Genomic DNA, 20,677 nt, shown 5'->3' on the forward strand with positions numbered 1-20,677 from the left:
CATTTCTGCAATATTTGCAGTTCTAGTTTCCATTGTACTCATATGGCATCGCTGGATCCGGAACTGCTAAAAATTATTACGCATAAGTAACGTGATCATAACAAAAAGACAACCGATATTTACGCTTCAGCATGCAATATGGACCATGTCATATAACACTTCATCTTCGATACTGTGAGAGACATCTCTTTTATGGAGCGAGGTGACACAGTGGCTAGCACACTGGACTCGCATTCTGGAGGACGACGGTTCAATCCCACGTTCGGCCATCCTGATTTAGATTTTCCGTGATTTCCCTAAGTCGCTCCAGGCAAATGCCGGGATGGTTCGTTTGAAAGGGCACCGCCGACTTCCTTCCCCGTCCTTACCTAATCCGACGAGACCGATGACCTCGCTGTTTGGTCTCATCCTCCAAACAACCTCCTTGTACACTTATTGTACTAACCACTCTAAAAAATGAAGTTGAAGGCACCGAGTAAGATGGTGCAGTGCTTAAGCATACTGGACTCGCATTCGGGAATACGACAGTTCAAACCCACGTCCGGTAATTCTGATTTATGTTTTCCGTGATTTCCCTAAATCGCTTCTGGCAAATGCCGTGATGGTTCCTTTGAAAGGGCAAGGCCGATTTCCTTCTCCTTTCTTTCTTTCACTGGTGACATGTCCCGCGCTGACGCAGGGTCGGCATTGTTAGGAACGGATTTAGCAAGCTTAGTGGAAAGGGGTGGCCAGATGCCCTTCCTGCCGCCACCCCATACCCCCAGGACGGAATTAGTGTACCCTGCTGTCTGCATCGAGTGTAATTAATGGAATAGTGCGAGCGTGCTCAGATGTCTGCGAGTTGTGTAACTGAGGCGGAATGTGGGGACCAGCCCGGTATTCACCTAGCGGGATGTGGAAAACCGCCTAAAAACCACATCCAGGCTGGCCGGCACACCGACCGACGGCGGTAATCCGCCAGGCGAATTCGATCCGGGGCCGGTGCGCCTACTCAAGTCCAGGAAGCAGCGCATTAGCGCTCTCGACTAACCTGGCAGGTCTCCCGATTTCCTTCCCCATTCCTCCCTAATCCGATGGGACTGATGATGTCGCTGTTTGGTCCCCTCCCCCAAATCAACCAACCAATCAACCATTATTAGGAGTAGTAGTTGAAGGCGGAGTTGCCCCTTATATCAACAAGAATTAGAAAAGTAAATATTTTGATTCTCTTAGATTTAGCAGTGAGCACCATTTTGAAGCTTCTGGTTTTGAAATAGATAGTCATGGCAGTTCATAGCAATGTTCACAATATACTGTGTTTCAACCGGTTATTTTGAGCTATGTAATTGTGAACCAAGTAGGCTACACAGATTATTCAAGTTTCAACTTATAAATATAATGATGTAATATTAAGTGGACATTTCGATTGAAATATTTAGGGCATACGCATGCTATGAATAATCTTCAGTCCGTTGGCATTTCATGTACTCTCTCTCTCATATAATGTACCACATCAGTTGTGGATATTGGTTGTGGTAACATTTCTATACACATTTCGTGATTTGCAAAGCCATTCCGTAAATACTTGTAGTTAAACTACAAGACTATCATAATAAATGAAAGTGGAGTTGAGGCTTTAAAATGCATTTGTGAAATATAGAATAGGAAGATGTATACAACTAAGTTCCCAAGAAAAGTTTCAAAAACAAATTTACCATACAAGGTTTAGCCGGTATAAGAATATCAGCTGCCCCTCCAGTTAAACATACCAGTTGGTTTTCTATAGCAGGATTTCACAATGCACTGTATTCCAGATATCAGATGAAACAGCTCAGTAAATCGCTCTTATGTTAAGGAGTCTATACAGGCGACCGAATGAATGCGATATCACCAGCGTTTATGTAGTACCTGGGCGACGGGTTTCTTGGTGCGCTGGTACTGCTGCTGGGGGCGCGATTGTACCGGCGGCGGCAGAGGCACCTGGCGGCTAGGCGGTGGACTACGCTGCTGCGGCTCCGGCGACGTCCGCGTCTGCAAGCACACAGAGATCAACTCGTACCATAGTCTGTCATCTTACACTTCTCCACCCAAGGCTCCCAACGTCTCACGTGAGCTGTCCGCTGTTGCCAATGTGCCACAAGGAAGTGTCTGTTGATGCGAAGCTACGAAGTAGCGTTGTGAACACTTTCAGTCCACTGTGGGAAGGGTCGCCATTCTTCTCGTTATATCGGGACCGTCACCTTATTGTCCCGACATTCCGACAACCCCCAATTTTGTCTTGATTTTGCAAAATCTGTTACGAGCGTAGCTCAAGTACTGAAGCAACGCCATCTGTAAGTGCAACATAAAAACGCAGCCTCAGTTTTATTTACTCCAACAAGTTTATAACGACAAGGTCGTCTCATAGATGGCGTTGTATGTTGCATATCCTGTATCGACGTTGCACGCATCTTCTACGTCTAGCGCCGTCGTTGGAGAAAATATCAGACTTATCCAGTAGTATTGTGTTGGAACAGTTTAAGCAGCGCCGCGCAGAAGAATCGGGCAGTTCCAATATGAACAGCGATCTTGTAAGACTGTTCTTTCTAAATGTGATACAAACAACGAGTGCAAGTTATTAATGCTTTAAGTGTTTACTGCGGATATACATGGCGCGAAGTGTATGGTGAGGTGTACTTCTATGACTATGGTGTTACTGTCGCCTATTTACCACATGAAAAGTATCATAGCTTGCGAAAATACCTAAGGAGGGAAAGAGAAAGTGTCAGCTTTCAGTGATAAAACTGAATATATACTAAGATGGTATCTGTTCTTTCGGACACGTCCGATACCATTGGTGACCATGCAGTTCGTTAGAATGAAATGAACACCCTTGGCTGCTTACAGGCGTTGACATACGTCAACGGAGACAGATGAAAATGTGTGCCCCGACCGGGTTTCGAACCCTGGATCTCCTGCTTACATGGCAGACGCTCTATCCATCTTTTTTTTTTCTCGTTTTGTTCGATTTTGTTCGTTGTATCTACTCGGGGCGGACGTCGTATGACAACCGTTGAAGTTCGTTGTTGATCGATTAACTCAGTTTTTTTATTACAGAGGGAGCTAACCCTCCGAGCGAACACGCTGAGCTACCGTTCCGGCATCCATCTAAGCCACTGAGGACACAGAGGATAGCGCGCCTGCAGGGATTTATCTCTGGCACGCCTCCCGCGAAACCCACATTCTCAACGCATTATCCCGCACTACTTTCGTAGTGCCCCCGCCAATTATACTCATTACTCGCGGCGCGTTGCCGATTCCCGTAAGAGTTCGGGCACTGTTTGTGCTTTCGCACAGAAGAAGGAGGTGGTCAAGGGACCGGTGAGCCTTAACTATATATATACTATATACACTCCTGGAAATTGAAATAAGAACACCGTGAATTCATTGTCCCAGGAAGGGGAAACTTTATTGACACATTCCTGGGGTCAGATACATCACATGATCACACTGACAGAACCACAGGCACATAGACATAGGCAACAGAGCATGCACAATGTCGGCACTAGTACAGTGTATATCCACCTTTCGCAGCAATGCAGGCTGCTATTCTCCCATGGAGACGATCGTAGAGGTGCTGGATGTAGTCCTGTGGAACGGCTTGCCATGCCATTTCCACCTGGCGCCTCAGTTGGACCAGCGTTCGTGCTGGACGTGCAGACCGCGTGAGACGACGCTTCATCCAGTCCCAAACATGCTCAATGGGGGACAGATCCGGAGATCTTGCTGGCCAGGGTAGTTGACTTACACCTTCTAGAGCACGTTGGGTGGCACGGGATACATGCGGACGTGCATTGTCCTGTTGGAACAGCAAGTTCCCTTGCCGGTCTAGGAATGGTAGAACGATGGGTTCGATGACGGTTTGGATGTACCGTGCACTATTCAGTGTCCCCTCGACGATCACCAGTGGTGTACGGCCAGTGTAGGAGATCGCTCCCCACACCATGATGCCGGGTGTTGGCCCTGTGTGCCTCGGTCGTATGCAGTCCTGATTGTGGCGCTCACCTGCACGGCGCCAAACACGCATACGACCATCATTGGCACCAAGGCAGAAGCGACTCTCATCGCTGAAGACGACACGTGTCCATTCGTCCCTCCATTCACGCCTGTCGCGACACCACTGGAGGCAGGCTGCACGATGTTGGGGCGTGAGCGGAAGACGGCCTAACGGTGTGCGGGACCGTAGCCCAGCTTCATGGAAACGGTTGCGAATGGTCCCCTCCGATACCCCAGGAGCAACAGTGTCCCTAATTTGCTGGCAAGTGGCGGTGCGGTCCCCTACGGCACTGCGTAGGATCCTACGGTCTTGGCGTGCATCCGTGCGTCGCTGCGGTCCGGTCCCAGGTCGACGGGCACGTGCACCTTTCGCCGACCACTGGCGACAACATCGATGTACTGTGGAGACCTCACGCCCCACGTGTTGAGCAATTCGGCGGTACGTCCACCCGGCCTCCCGCATGCCCACTATACGCCCTCGCTCAAAGTCCGTCAGCTGCACATACGGTTCACGTCCACGCTGTCGCGGCATGCTACCAGTGTTAAAGACTGCGATGGAGCTCCGTATGCCACAGCAAACTGGCTGACACTGACGGCGGCGGTGCACAAATGCTGCGCCGCTAGCGCCATTCGACGGCCAACACCGCGGTTCCTGGTGTGTCCGCTGTGCCGTGCGTGTGATCATTGCTTGTACAGCCCTCTCGCAGTGTCCGGAGCAAGTATGGTGGGTCTGACACACCGGTGTCAATGTGTTCTTTTTTCCATTTCCAGGAGTGTATATTCGAGTCCCGGTCGGGGCACACATTTTCATCTGTCCCCGTTGACGTGTGTCAATGCCTGTAAGCAGCTAAGGGTGTTCATTTCATTGTAATAAAACTGAATGCTGCAATGTATCCTGAACCCAAAGTCGCCGCAAAGCGGTCTACAGCTAGGATCAAAGCCACAGTGACTGTTAAAAATATTCTCGCAGCACATGCCGTGTCCGAATGCATAAAACAACTGCAAAAAGTTTCGTTTACGGCACAGGCACCGACGCATCGAACCACAAAACTGAAAATATGTTTTCTTTTAATTGTTCAGTACTTTACTGAAACTGACAGAATGCAACAGAAGCTGTTGAAGTTTGATTCACTGAATAACGAAACATTGGAGACAATTGCAAAATTGTGTCTGGACATATTGAGGTAACTGGAAATTTCATTAGATAAATTAATCGCTTTTTGTAGAGACAATACCAATACCAACTTCGGAGGGCTTCATTGACGCAGCGTGATGAACGTGTTTCAACAAATTAAGGGAGAACTAGGAAAAACTGTAGAAGGAATTGGATACTCTGCCCATATCCTCCACAATACTACGAAAAACGCTGCTGGAGTTTTAACTGTAGACACTGAAATAATCGCCATGAAAATATTTAATTATTTTCCGATTTACACAGTAAGGACAGAGAAAATGAAAGAGTTCTGCTTTTATGCTGATGTCAATCATCTGACTCTTCTATCTCACTCAAAACAAGATGGCTGTCGTTATCGCCCGCAGTAGAGAGAATTCTTAAGCTTTTGATTCCATTAAAACAATTTTTGACGCCAAAGACAGGCTACCTAAAATAATTTCGGATCTTTTTTTAGTAGTCTTGTCCACTTTGTCCACAGTTCATTGAATATTCGTGTCAATGAAGTGTGGACAAAGCCCGACCAACAGGCATAACATGCACTGACCCAAAATGATAGTGCATTCAGAATGGCTAGTTTCTAGCTGAAATCTAGATCTGCCAATAAAAATTCCAAAGGACGACTGATAGCTGAAATCTATTATTTACAAATCAAAATAACGGTCGCTGCGTGCAACGGCCTCTGAATGGAGGATAACCTGACAAATTTTACCGTTTACAAATCGTATTGTGAGTTTCTTCTTTTTTCCTGACGTTTGCAGGTTCATACTTCCAAAGATAATAAAGACGTCAATAGCTTCCAAATTACAGTGAATACAGGAATTGAAGATACAATGAATTGCTCCTTTAATTCGTCTGTAGAAATGGCTACAACTGTTTCGCGTCTCGAACGATCACAAAAGTTGATACACGGTCTCCGTCGTCTTCAATAAAGCGTGTACACGTCATGTTGACGTCACATCTGATTTAACAGGCAACTACACTCACCCCCAAGTAACGCGCAGGCCCGGACGCTCGTCGCTGCAAATGGTTGAATGCTTGGATTGGAACCTTCCTCCACAGCTGCTTTAAGTACTGCACATGAATTATTGTTCGTATATGCAATGAGCGTAGCAGCCCAGATCATCAATAGGAAGCTATGTGAAGGAGGACAAAGTAGTCCTAATATTCTTCTGCAATCTTTGTAGCCAAAAGATCAGAGACTGCTCAGACAGAAATTCACTGCCCGCCAGCGAGCACGGCAAGCGACAAGTACCTGTGAAGGGGAACCACTGGAACATGCGTCACTTTCAGTAATTTTTTGTAGCATCAACTCAGGTAGCGACACAAAACAATAGAGCACTGCTTCTTTAAGAACTGCGTACGAGTGTTGGTGGAGAACATCATCCAATTGCCCCATAAGACTCAAATCCAGCAGTGCTATAACCAATGTAAATTGCTCCACTTCTGACACCAGTCCATGTAAAAGAAAGATAGCGTCCAACTCAATTAACCATATCTGAGCCTTTGTGGTCGGAAACGGCGGAAGTTTGATGTTATAGTTCCTGTTGCCATAGCCTGATTCGTTGTTGTTGTTTGATGTGGCTTCTGAAGGCACGACGTTGCTAGCGGACAGAAAACTAAGGTGGTTCTCTTACACTGCTGTGTTATTCGTGGGATCCATTATTCCGTGAGCAAGCGCAGAACATCAGTTTCAGTAGTTCAAATGGTGTCACTACTGTGGGAATTGTTGATTCCAATTCAAATATGTACGGAGTTTATAAGCGATTAACACTTCATTTGCATTCAATACACTTTACACAAAATCGAACACTTTTACTACACAATAATATATGAGCCCGTCATACACATGTACCAAAAATGGTTCAAATGGCTCTGCGCACTATGGGACTTAACATCTGAGGTCATCAGTCGAAACTGCGACCGTAGAACTCGCGCGGTTCCGGACTGAAGCGCCTAGAACTGCTAGGCAACCGCGGCCGGCCATGTACCAGAGAAACTAACAATGCAAAGGCATTCCTGCCTATCATAGATTAACTACAAAAAAATGGCTCTGCGCACTATGGGACTTAACATCTGAGGTCATCCGTCGAACCTGCGACCGTAGAAGTCGCGCGGTTCCGGACCGAAGCGCCTAGAACCGCTCGGCAACCGCGGCCGGCCATGTACCAGAGAAGCTAATAATGCAAAGACATTCCTGCCTATCATAGATTAACTACAAAAAAATGGCTCTGCGCACTATGGGACTTAACATCTGAGGTCATCAGTCGAACCTGCGACCATAGAAGTCGCGCGGTTCCGAACTGAAGCGCCTAGAACCGCTAGGCCACCGCGTCCGACCATGTACCAAAGAAGCTAATAATGCAAAGACATTCCTGCCTATCATAGATTAACTACAAAAAAATGGCTCTGCGCACTATGGGACTTAACATCTGAGGTCTTCAGTCGAACCTGCGACCGTAGAAGTCGCGCGGTTCCGGACTGAAGCGCCTAGAACTGCTCGGCCACCATGGCCGGCCATGCACCAAAGAAGATAATAATGCAAAGACATTCCTGCCTATCATAGATTAACTACAAAAAAATGGCTCTGCGCACTATGGGACTTAACATCTGAGGTCTTCAGTCGAACCTGCGACCGTAGAAGTCGCGCGGTTCTGGACTGAAGCGCCTAGATCCGCTCGGCAACCGCGGCCTGCAATGTACCAAAGAAGCTAATAATGTAAAGACATTCCTACCTATCATAGATTAACTACAAAAAAAAGGCTCTGCGCGCTATGGGACTTAACATCTGAGGTCATCCGTCGAACCTGCGACCATAGAAGTCGCGCGATTCCGGAGTGAAGCGCCTAGAACCACTAGGCCACCGCGGCCGGCCATGTACCAAAGAAGCTGATAATGCAAAGACATTCCTGCCTATCATAGATTAACTACAAAAAAATGGCTCTGCGCACTATGGGACTTAACATCTGAGGTCATCAGTCGAACCTGCGACCATAGAAGTCGCGCGGTTCCGAACTGAAGCGCCTAGAACCGCTAGGCCACCGCGTCCGGCCATGTACCAAAGAAGCTAATAATGCAAAGACATTCCTGCCTATCATAGATTAACTACAAAAAAATGTCTCTGCGCACTATGGGACTTAACATCTGAGGTCATCAGTCGAACCCGCGACCGTAGAAGTCGCGCGGTTCCGGACTGAAGCGCCTAGAACCGCTCGGCCACCACGGCCGGCCATGCACCAAAGAAGATAATAATGCAAAGACATTCCTGCCAATCATAGATTAACTACAAAAAAATGGCTCTGCGCACTATGGGACTTAACATCTGAGGTCTTCAGTCGAACCTGCGACCGTAGAAGTCGCGCGGTTCCGGACTGAAGCGCCTAGAACCGCTCGGCCACCACGGCCGGCCATGCACCAAAGAAGATAATAATGCAAAGACATTCCTGCCTATCATAGATTAACTACAAAAAAATGGCTCTGCGCACTATGGGACTTAACATCTGAGGTCTTCAGTCGAACCTGCGACCGTAGAAGTCGCGCGGTTCTGGACTGAAGCGCCTAGATCCGCTCGGCAACCGCGGCCTGCAATGTACCAAATAAGCTAATAATGTAAAGACATTCCTACCTATCATAGATTAACTACAAAAAAAAGGCTCTGCGCGCTATGGGACTTAACATCTGAGGTCATCCGTCGAACCTGCGACCGTAGAAGTCGCGCGATTCCGGAGTGAAGCGCCTAGAACCACTAGGCCACCGCGGCCGGCCATGTACCAAAGAAGCTGATAATGCAAAGACATTCCTGCCTATCATAGATTAACTACAAAAAAATGGCTCTGCGCACTATGGGACTTAACATCTGAGGTCATCCGTCGAACCTGCGACCGTAGAAGTCGCGCGATTCCGGAGTGAAGCGCCTAGAACCACTAGGCCACCGCGGCCGGCCATGTACCAAAGAAGCTGATAATGCAAAGACATTCCTGCCTATCATAGATTAACTACAAAAAAATGGCTCTGCGCACTATGGGACTTAACATCTGAGGTCATCAGTCGAACCTGCGACCGTCGAAATCGCGCGATTCCGGAGTGAAGCGCCTAGAACCACTAGGCCACCGCGGCCGGCCATAAACCAAAGAAGCTGATAATGCAAAGACATTCCTGCCTATCATAGATTAACTACAAAAAAATGGCTCTGCGCACTGTGGGACTTAACATCTGAGGTCATCAGTCGAACCTGCGACCGTAGAAGTCGCGCGATTCCGGAGTGAAGCTCCTAGAACCGCTCGGCCTAAACGGCCGGCCATATACCAGAGAAGCTAATAATACAAAGACACTCCTGCCTATCATAGATTACCTACAAAAAAATGGCTCTGCGCACTATGGGACTTAACATCTGAGGTCATCAGTCGAACCTGCGACCATAGAAGTCGCGCGGTTCCGAACTGAAGCGCCTAGAACCGCTAGGCCACCGCGTCCGGCCATGTACCAAAGAAGCTAATAATGCAAAGACATTCCTGCCTATCATAGATTAACTACAAAAAAATGGCTCTGCGCACTATGGGACTTAACATCTGAGGTCATCAGTCGAACCTGCGACCATAGAAGTCGCGCGGTTCCGAACTGAAGCGCCTAGAACCGCTAGGCCACCGCGTCCGGCCATGTACCAAAGAAGCTAATAATGCAAAGACATTCCTGCCTATCATAGATTAACTACAAAAAAATGGCTCTGCGCACTATGGGACTTAACATCTGAGGTCTTCAGTCGAACCTGCGACCGTAGAAGTCGCGCGGTTCTGGACTGAAGCGCCTAGATCCGCTCGGCAACCGCGGCCTCCAATGTACCAAAGAAGCTAATAATGTAAAGACATTCCTACCTATCATAGATTAACTACAAAAAAAAGGCTCTGCGCGCTATGGGACTTAACATCTGAGATCATCCGTCGAACCTGCGACCGTAGAAGTCGCGCGATTCCGGATTGAAGCGCCTAGAACCACTAGGCCACCGCGGCCGGCCATGTACCAAAGAAGCTGATAATGCAAAGACATTCCTGCCTATCATAGATTAACTACAAAAAAATGGCTCTGCGCACTATGGGACTTAACATCTGAGGTCATCAGTCGAACCTGCGACCATAGAAGTCGCGCGGTTCCGAACTGAAGCGCCTAGAACCGCTAGGCCACCGCGTCCGGCCATGTACCAAAGAAGCTAATAATGCAAAGACATTCCTGCCTATCATAGATTAACTACAAAAAAATGGCTCTGCGCACTATGGGACTTAACATCTGAGGTCTTCAGTCGAACCTGCGACCGTAGAAGTCGCGCGGTTCTGGACTGAAGCGCCTAGATCCGCTCGGCAACCGCGGCCTCCAATGTACCAAAGAAGCTAATAATGTAAAGACATTCCTACCTATCATAGATTAACTACAAAAAAAAGGCTCTGCGCGCTATGGGACTTAACATCTGAGATCATCCGTCGAACCTGCGACCGTAGAAGTCGCGCGATTCCGGATTGAAGCGCCTAGAACCACTAGGCCACCGCGGCCGGCCATGTACCAAAGAAGCTGATAATGCAAAGACATTCCTGCCTATCATAGATTAACTACAAAAAAATGGCTCTGCGCACTATGGGACTTAACATCTGAGGTCATCCGTCGAACCTGCGACTGTAGAAGTCGCGCATTTCCGGACTGAAGCGCCTAGAACCGCTCGGCCTCCGCGGCCGGCCATATACCAAAGAAGCCAATAATGCAAAGACATTCCTGCCTATCATAGATTAACTACAAAAAAATGGCTCTGCGCAATATGGGACTTAACATCTGAGGTCATCAGTCGAACCTGCGACCGTAGAAGTCACGTGGTCCCGGATGAAGCGCCTAGAACCGCTCGGCCACCGCAGCCGGCCATATACCAAAGAAGCTAATAATGCAAAGACATTCCTGCCTATCATAGATTAACTACAAAAAAATGGTTCTAAGCACTATGGGACTCAACATCTGAGGTCATCAGTCCCCTAGACTTAGAACTACTTGAACCTAACTAACCTAAGGACATCACACACATCCATGCCCGAGGCAGGAGCGAACCTGCGACTGTAGCAGCCGCGTGGTTCCGGACCGAAGCGGCTAGAACCGCTCGGCCACCTCAGATGGCTAGATTAACTACAGCTTCAATCTTTGCAGTCAACCACTGTCGAATCCGCTTATCGATGTCGCCACAGCACTAATTAGATTAGTTGGTGAAAATGCATAGAAAGAGGAAATGGAATGAATTGTGCTTCATAGCTCTAGAAATGGAAACGGAAGAGTATGCAGATGAAGATGAAATGGGAGATATGATACTGCGTGAAGAGTTTGACACAGCACTGAAAGACCTAAGTCGAAACAAGGCCCCGGGAGTAGACAACATTCCATTGGAATCACTGACAGCCTTGGGAGAGCTAATCCTGACAAAACTCTACCATCTCCTGAGCAAGATGTACGAGACAGGCGAAATACCCTCAGACGTCAAGAAGAATATAATAATTCCAATCCAAAAGAAAGCAGGTGTTGACAGATGTGAAAATTACGGAACTATCAGTTTAATAAGCCATGGATGCAAAATACCAACGCGAATTCTTGACAGACTTAGAAAATAGATTAAGGAAAGGCAAACCTACAATTCTAGCATCTGTAGACTTAGAGAAAGCATTTGACAATATTGACTGGAATACTCTCTTTCAAATTCTGAAGGTGGCAGGGGTAAAATACAGGGAGCGAAAGGCTATTTACAATTTGTACATAAACCAGAAGGCAGTTATAAGAGTCGAGGGGCATGAAAGGGAAGCAGTGGTTGGGAAGGGAGTGAGACAAGGTTGTAGCCTCTCCCAGATGTTATTCAATCTGTATATTGAGAAAGCAGTAAAGGAAACAAAAGAAAAATTCACAGTAGGAATTAAAATCCATGGAGAAGAAATAAAAACTTTGAGGTTCGCCGATGACATTTTAATTCTGTCAGAGGCAGCAAAGGACTTGGAAGAGCAGTTCAACGGAATGGACAGTGTCTTGAAAGGAGGATATAAGATGAACATCAACAAAAGCAAAACGAGGATAATGGAATATAATCGAATTAAATCGGGTGATGCTGAGGGAATTAGATTAGTAAATGAGACACTTAAAGTAGTAAAGGAGTTTTGCTATTTGGGGAGCAAAATAACTGATGATGGTCGAAGTAGAGAGGATGTAAAACGTATACTGGCAATGGCAAGGAAAGCGTTTTTGATGAAGAGAAATTTGTTAACATCGAGTATAGATTTAAGTGTCAAGAAGTCGTTTCTGACAGTTTTTGTGTGGAGTGTAACCACGTATGGAAGTGAAACATGGACTATAAATAGTTTGGACAAGAAGAGAATAGAAGCTTTCGAAATGTGGTGCTACAGATGTATGCTGAAGATTAGATGGGTAGATCACATAACTAACAATGAGGTATTGAATGGAATTGGCGAGAAGAGGAGTTTGTGGCACAACGTGGCTAGAATAAGGGATTGGTTTGCAGGACATGTTCTGAGGCATCAAGGGATCAGCAATTTAGTATTGGAGGGCAGCATGGAGGGTAAAAATCGTAGAGGGAGACCAAGAGATGAATACACTAAGCAGTTTCAGAAGGATGTAGGTTGCAGTAGGTACTGGGAGATGAAGAAGCTTGCACAGGATAGAGCAGCATAGAGAACTGCATTAAATCAGTCTCAGGACTGAAGACCACAACAACAACAGCTCTAGAAAAGCCTTTTCCCAAGTAAAATAAGACAAGATAACACAAATCGTTGAACTGAAGAAGGTGAACTGGAAGGACAGGAAATTAAATAAAGAGTCATATCAAGGGCAGGAAGCAACCATGAAGCTCAGTCTGTCATGGTATGACAGACTGGTTTGGAATCCGAAGAGGAGTAAGATAGTGCTGTTGTCTTTCACCGTCTCTGTGTACCATATACAAGGTGAACATTTTAAAACCGACGAAGTGCAGGGACTGATTCCTGACTGGAAATGGAGGAAAAAAGCTCCTATGGACATGTGTCCGGAAATGCATCGTTGCCTGTCACATGGCGCTGACAAACGATAGTTCCTCTGACCACGAAGCATGTGTTCCTTGCGTGTTGCACGCTGTGTGATTGACGCAGCGTCTGTGAGTTGCAGAATGGTGAGGTATTCATGTTGGGAATAAGCCGATATGGTGTAAGGAAACGGTCGAGAGGCAGCACGGTGTTAACAAAACAAGTACCCTCACAGACACCGACCACATCACACTACATTGCAAGTCCTTTTTGGACGTTTGTGGGATGGTTCAAATGGCTCTGAGCACTATGGGACTTAACATCTGAGGTCATCAGTCCCCTAGAACTTAGAACTACTTAAATCTAACTAACCTAAGGACATCACACACATCCATGCCTGTGTAAGGATTCCAACCTGCGACCGTAGCGGTCACGCTGTTCCAGACTGAAGCGCCTAGAACCGCTCGGCCGCATTGGCCGGCGCGGCCTGTTCAATTTGACCTTCAGTTGTTTCCAGTTTCGTATCTTCTTTGTCACGTACTGTCATCGTCTTATTTTTTCTTTGGGTTGCTTTTCATTTTGTACTGTTGCAATCTTTCTTCATGACGGGATAATGTTATTTGAAGAGATATTATTTTATCTCAAAGCAGTCCGCTCCCGGTAGCTGAGTGGTCAGCGCGACAGAATGTCAATCCTGAGGGCCCGGGTTCGATTCCCGGCTGGGTCGGAGATTTTCTCCGTTCAGGGACTGGGTGTTGTGTTGTCTCAATCATCATCATTTCATCTCCATCGACGCGCAAGTCGCCGAAGTGGCGTCAAATCGAAAGGCTTGCACCAGGCGAACAGTCTATCCGACGGGAGGCCTTAGTCAGACGACGTTCATTCGTTCATCTCAAAGCAGCATCATGTCATCAGCAAATTTAACGTATTTAATCTTCCTGCATTCTACGCTTATTCATCCTTACTTCTGGCGTTTTTAATATCGAGCGTTCGATATACAGGGTGAACATTAATCAAATCGACAGACTGCAGGGACAAATTCCTGACTGGAAATGGAGGAAAAAGGCTCCAACGAATATGTATCCAGAAATGGGCGGTGTGTGTGTGCAACGACAACAAAGTACAGAGCTGCATCGCATTCACGTCACAACAGAGGTTCAAAGTTGCATCCATGGGACTGCAGGTGGTAGGGATAGCAGCGGTTGTCATGAAGGATACACATAATCGTGCTTTGGCCTACACCATATTGGCGGGCCACTTGTCTGGAACTTGTACTAGGGTTCGTCTCAATATCCTGTAGAACCCACCCCTCCAAATCTGGTGAACGCACAGTCCGCCGTCTCCCTACATGTTCGTCTGTCTGAAAGAGCCCATGATCACACAAACGCCGGCCGCTGTGGCCGAGCGGTTCTAGGCGCTTCAGTCCCGAACCGCGCAACTGCTACAGTCGCAGGTTGGAATCCTTCCACGGGCATGGATGTGTGTGATGTCCTTTGGTTAGTTAGGTTTAAGTAGTTCTAAGTTCTAGGGGACTGATGACCTCAGATGTTAAGTCCCATAGTGCTAAGAGTCATTTTTGAACAGTCTGCACAGTACAGATATTGGGTTAGAGCACAAGTTCGTAGTGTTTTTCCGTAAGCTTAATAAACACAACAGATACACATAACAGAGACTTTAATCATAAATAATACATTCTCCTTCACTATTTTCAACCATCTGCCGACGCTTGGGTAACTTTTTGATCCCGTGACTGTAGAAATAACGTGGTTTTGAGGCGAAGAACCTCTAGAGCAGGGCTTCACAGCATGCGTGCTCGCGGAGCAGGCTGTGAGCAGCAAGGCGCGAGCACGGAGCAGCGGGAGCACGCTATCCCCACTACCGGACCAGAGCGGAGAGTGGGGAGAGTCACGTGGGGTACACAACAGCTGCCGCCAGTCGATGTAAATCCGCGGCCACCTGCAGGGATATCTCTCACGAATTATTACTGCGACAAATGAAACAAATAAAGGAGAATGTACACGTGCCACATAATTTTATTAGCTTAGTGTATGCCTCTACCATCTGTAGACACTGAAACTAAAGAATTCCACGACAATCCTATATTTTCAACACTTTCTTCAACACTACTTAAAATATCACCTCCGGTTGTAGTGTTCTTCATGGCTACTACATCGAGGAGCTCCTCCCTCACCTGAAGATCTCTATTAACACCTCTAATAAATATGACAAGCTGCGCTGTTCCAGTGATATCAACACCTTCGTCCAGAGCTAGAGAATACGCCATAAAATCTTTACAGATATTTGCAAGCTGGCTCTGGACGTCGTCTGCCATGTCCTGTATGCGACGCATAATGGTCATGTTAGATAATGGCACAATCCGAAGGAGAATGTACACGTGCCACATAATTTTATTAGCTTAGTGTATGCCTCTACCATCTGTAGACACTGAAACTAAAGAATTCCACGACAATCCTATATTTTCAACACTTTCTTCAACACTACTTAAAATATCACCTCCGGTTGTAGTGTTCTTCATGGCTACTACATCGAGGAGCTCCTCCCTCACCTGAAGATCTCTATTAACACCTCTAATAAATATGACAAGCTGCGCTGTTCCAGTGATATCAACACCTTCGTCCAGAGCTAGAGAATACGCCATAAAATCTTTACAGATATTTGCAAGCTGGCTCTGGACGTCGTCTACCATGTCCTGTATGCGACGCATAATGGTCATGTTAGATAATGGCACAATCCGAAACTGTTCAACTTGAGATGGACACAAGTGTTCCACTGCAACTACCAAACATTCTTTTATTAAATCGCTATGAGTTAAGGGGCGCAGGGATTTTGCTAAAAGCAAAGCAATTTTGTAACCCACTCTGAGAGCTGCCTCACTTGATTTTTCTTCGTCGTCCAGATCTTCTTCGGATAGCTTCCTTTTAAGTTTAATAACTTCCTGTCCACGATCTGGTCAATCACATTTTCTACGTCCGTAGTCTTTCGCGTGGTACGACATATAATGTCGCTGCAAATTAAATTTCGTAAAAGAATTCAGCGTTTTGTGACATACTAAACATTTTGCAACACCATCTTTTTCAGCAAACAGATACAATTCCTCCCAATGGGGGTTGAACTGTGAAAGCATGGTTGGGGTTACACAACGGCGACTTCACACGATTCTTAACCAGCGAAGTGACTGTCAAGAGCTGATCGTAGTACTTTAAACGTTACACAGTCGGCGCGAATTCAATAGGCACGCTGCGGCCCTATTCAAACGTGCGCGCGCAGTTCCCCTCCCTCCCCACTCACCCTACTCCGCGACCTAGCAGCTGCTCGCGAGCACGTGCCTGAGCAGACGCGAGTACTCGCGCTCAAAACCGGCCAGTTGTTAAGCCCTGCTCTGGAGCCATGTTCGGAGCGCATTTTCATTCAGAAAGGAAGTTCCTTGAAGGTTTTTCGGTATAGAGCGGGAAAGGTGAAAATCTGAGGGCACAATAACAGGTGAATGAGGTGGGTTCGGAATGAATTACCAATCCGTCTTCTGTGTAGTGTTTCTGGCAGTCCAGCAGAATGCGAGAAGGCGTGGAGTAGCATCACTTCAGCCAGGCTTTCTGGTTGCTGTTCATAGACTGCGTCTCCAAGACGTCTCAGTTGTTGGCAGTAAAAGTCAGCAGTGATGGTTACACCTCAGGGAGTATATTATTAATACACCACACCGTCGCTGTTCCACCAGATGCGTAACATTCTCTTTTGTGAATGAGCGCAGGTCGTTGTACGGGGAGATGCTGCTCTGCTTGGGCTGAACTCTACCTTTCCTTATGTTAGCATACAGACATCATTTCTCGTTACCAGTAACGTTACAGTATACGATTCGTCAATGTTACTTACAAGCCATTTAAGCGGAAATTCACATATGACCATCTGCTGATTTTTGTGATTTTGCCTTAAGGCATGCGGTAGCCACACACCCAATTTTTCAACCTTCCCCATTGCCTGCAAATGTCACACGATGGTGGAATGATTACAGTTCATCACATTTGCAAGTTCTCGCGCACACTGACGTGGATCATTGTGGATTAATGCATTTAAACGATCTTCGTAAAATCCCAAAGGTCTTCTTGAACGTGGAGAGTCACTACTGTCAAAACGATCCTACTTAAAAAGAGAAAAATCATTTTTTTGCTGTTCTCTGCCCAGTGGCTTTATCCCCATGTTGTTGTTGTTGTTGTGGTCTTCAGTCCTGAGACTGGTTTGATGCAGATCTCCATGCTACTCTATCCTGTGCAAGCTGCTTCATCTCCCAGTACGTACTGCAGCCTACAACCTGAATCTGCTTAGTGTATTCATCTCTTGGTCTCCCTTTACGGTTTTTATCCTCCACGCTGCCCTCCAATACCAAATTGGTGATCCCTTGATGCCTCAGAACATGTCCCACCAACCGATCCCTTCTTCAAGTCAAGTTGTGCCACAAACTCCTCTTCTCACCAATTCTATTCAATACCTCCTCATTAGTTATGTGATCATTATCCCCATACCTGTCGAAAATGTTTCTGGCTACCTTTGCTGCAGTCACCTCTCTATTGAACTCAAACAGAAGAATATGTCAGAAATGTTCCGATTTCTCAACTTGGCACTCCATTTCTTAGCGTCCACAGCTCCACTCACTATCTCCAAATGAGAAAATGACAACATGTAAACTCAAATAGAAACAGTGAACTACAAATAAAAAAATTACACTCGATAAGTAAACCCATATCAACCTGAATAGCAACAAGCAAAATGCCTATTATTTGGGCAGCATGATAACTGATAATTGAACGAGTGAAAAAGAAATAAGATCAAGAACTGCAACGGCAGAACAAGCTGTCCAGAAAAAGAAAAGGTTATTATGCAGCAAAATGGGATTGTAGTAGAGGAAAAGCTTGATTAAACGCTTCGTATGGAAGCTGTGAAAGCTCGAAATTGAAGAAGAGAGACAGAGAAAAAACTGAAGTATTCGAGATGTAGGTTTGTTATAGAATGGAGGAAATAAACCGGGTGGATAAAGAAAAGTAATGGAAAGGGTAAAAGAGCAAAGAACTCTCGTAAACCTGGATACAAAAAGGAAAGCAAATTGGAGGGGACATATAGTCCGAGGAAAAGGATTTCTAATAACAACTATCGATGGTAAAAATAGGAAAGAGAAGATTAAAAGTGCTACATGAAGTGCAAAGAGGAAGATACCAGAAAACGAAGCAGTTGGCCGATGCAGGCAGCGATCTAGATGACTTACGGGCTGACGGACAGGTCCCCTGGAAGGCTGCGGGAAGTCGACGAGTGGCGGTTGCGTCGGTGCCGGATTCCTGAAGACGGGCGTGCTGGGCGACGGCCGAAACGACGGTCTGGCCACCACGTCGGCCGCCGGCCTGCCGACAAGTCACACCACGTCACGTGACCACATGACAGGAAATCGCAACAAACACAGCTCTTCACATGCCTAAATCTACACGTATAATATAGTGTGTAATGATGGGAACTTTGTGTGCCTATTGTCTTCGCCAATCGCGAAAATAAAAGAGAAAAAAAAACACTCTTTCTGAGCATACGCTTGAGCACAAATATTTTCGACACGGTCATTTTGTGATACAAGCTGCTCAAAACAAAGTTTACAGCACATTACTTACTTATTTACAGTCAGACATCTCATTCCTACCCTACTGGCCATTAAAATTGCTACACCAAGACGAGATGCAGATGATAAACGGGTATTCATTGGACAAATATATTATACTAGAACTGACATGTTATTACATTTTCACGCAATTTGGGTGCATAGATCCTGAGAAATCAGTACCCAGAACAACCACCTCTGGCCGTAATAACGGCCTTGATACGCCTGGGCATTGAGTCAAACAGGTACAGGTACAGCTGTCCATGCAGCTTCAACACGATACCACAGTTCATCAAGAATAGTGACTGGCGTATTGTGACGAGCCAATTGCTCGGCCACCATTGACCCGACGTTTTCAATTGGTGAGAGATCTGGAGAATGTGCTGGCCAGGGCAACTGTCGAACATTTTCTGCATCCAGAATGGTCCGTACATGACCTGTACCATACGGTCGTGCATTATCGTGCTGAAATGTAGGGTTTCGCAGCGATCGAATGAAGGGTAGAGCCACGGGTCGTAACACATCTGAAATGTAACGTCCACTGTTCAAAGTGCCGTCGATACGAACAATAGGTGACCGAGACGTGTAACCAATGGCACGCCAGGTGATACGCCAGTATGGTGATAACGAATACACGCTTCCAATGTGCGTTTACCGCGATGTCGCCAAACACGGAAGCGACCATCATGATGCTGTAAACAGAACCTGGATTCATCCGAAAAAATGGCGTTTTGCCATTCGTGCACCCAGGTTCGTCATTGAGTACACCATCGCAGGCGCTATTGTCTGTGATGCAGCGTCAAGGGTAACGGCAGGAATGGTCGCCGAGCTGATAGTCCATACTGCTGCAAACGGCGTCGAACTGTTCGTGCAGATGGTTGTTGTCTTGCAAACGTCTCCATCCGTTGACTCAGGGATCGAGACGTGGCTGCACGATCCGTTACAGCCATGTGGATAAGATGCCTGTCATCTCGACTGCTAGTGATACGAGGCCGTTGGGATACAGCACGGCGTTCCGTATTACACTCCTGAAACCACCGATTCCATATTCTGCTAACAGTCATTGGATATCGAGCAACGCGAGAAGCAATGTCGCGATACGATAAACCGCCATCGTGATACGCTACATAATATATGGTGAAGCATTATGCGAGGAAGGATAATTGGCCCCCATTTTATCGATGGCAATCTTAATTGTGCAATGTATGATGATTTCCTACGTAATGTTCTACCGATGTTATTACAAGATGTTTCACTGCATGACAGAATGGCGATGTACTTCAAACATGATGGATGTCCGGCACATAGATCGCGTGCGGTTGAAGCTGTATTGAATAATATATTTCATGACAGGTGGATTGATCGTCGAAGCACCATACCATGGCCCGCACGTTCACCGGATATGACGTCCCCGGATTTCTTTCTGTAGGTAAAGTTGAAGGATATTAGCTATCGTGATCCACCGACAACGCCTGACAGCATGCGTCAGCGCATTGTCAATGCATATGCGAACATTACGGAAGGAGAACTACTCGCTGTTGAGAGGAATGTCGTTACACGTATTGCCAAATGCATTGAGGTTGACGGACATCATTTTGAGCATTTATTGCATTAATGTGGTTTTTACAGGTAATCACGCTGTAACAACATGCGTTCTCAGAAATGATAAGTTCACAAAGGTACATGTATCACATTGGAACAACCGAAATAAAATGTTCAAACGTACCTACGATCTGTATTTTAATTTAAAAAACCTACCTGTTACCAACTGTTCGTCTAAAATTATGAGCCATATGTTTGTGACTATTACAGCGCCAT

The 20,677-nt window shown here is 46.4% G+C and overlaps 1 protein-coding gene across 1 annotated transcript in view; it reads right to left on the reverse strand.

Annotated features, from left to right (window-relative positions):
• Window positions 1–20,677, reverse strand: part of LOC126248159 (uncharacterized) — a 281,623-nt gene that overhangs the window by 15,582 nt on the left and 245,364 nt on the right. The window contains exons 4-5 of the mRNA XM_049948904.1: window positions 18,482–18,614; window positions 1,888–2,010 (exon numbers count right to left, since the gene is read on the reverse strand). Of these exons, the coding sequence (XP_049804861.1) occupies window positions 1,888–2,010; window positions 18,482–18,614 (256 nt within the window). The remainder of the gene's footprint in view (window positions 1–1,887; window positions 2,011–18,481; window positions 18,615–20,677) is intronic.

This window comes from Schistocerca nitens, chromosome 3 (genome assembly GCF_023898315.1).
Source record: "Schistocerca nitens isolate TAMUIC-IGC-003100 chromosome 3, iqSchNite1.1, whole genome shotgun sequence".
NCBI lineage: Eukaryota > Metazoa > Arthropoda > Insecta > Orthoptera > Acrididae > Schistocerca > Schistocerca nitens.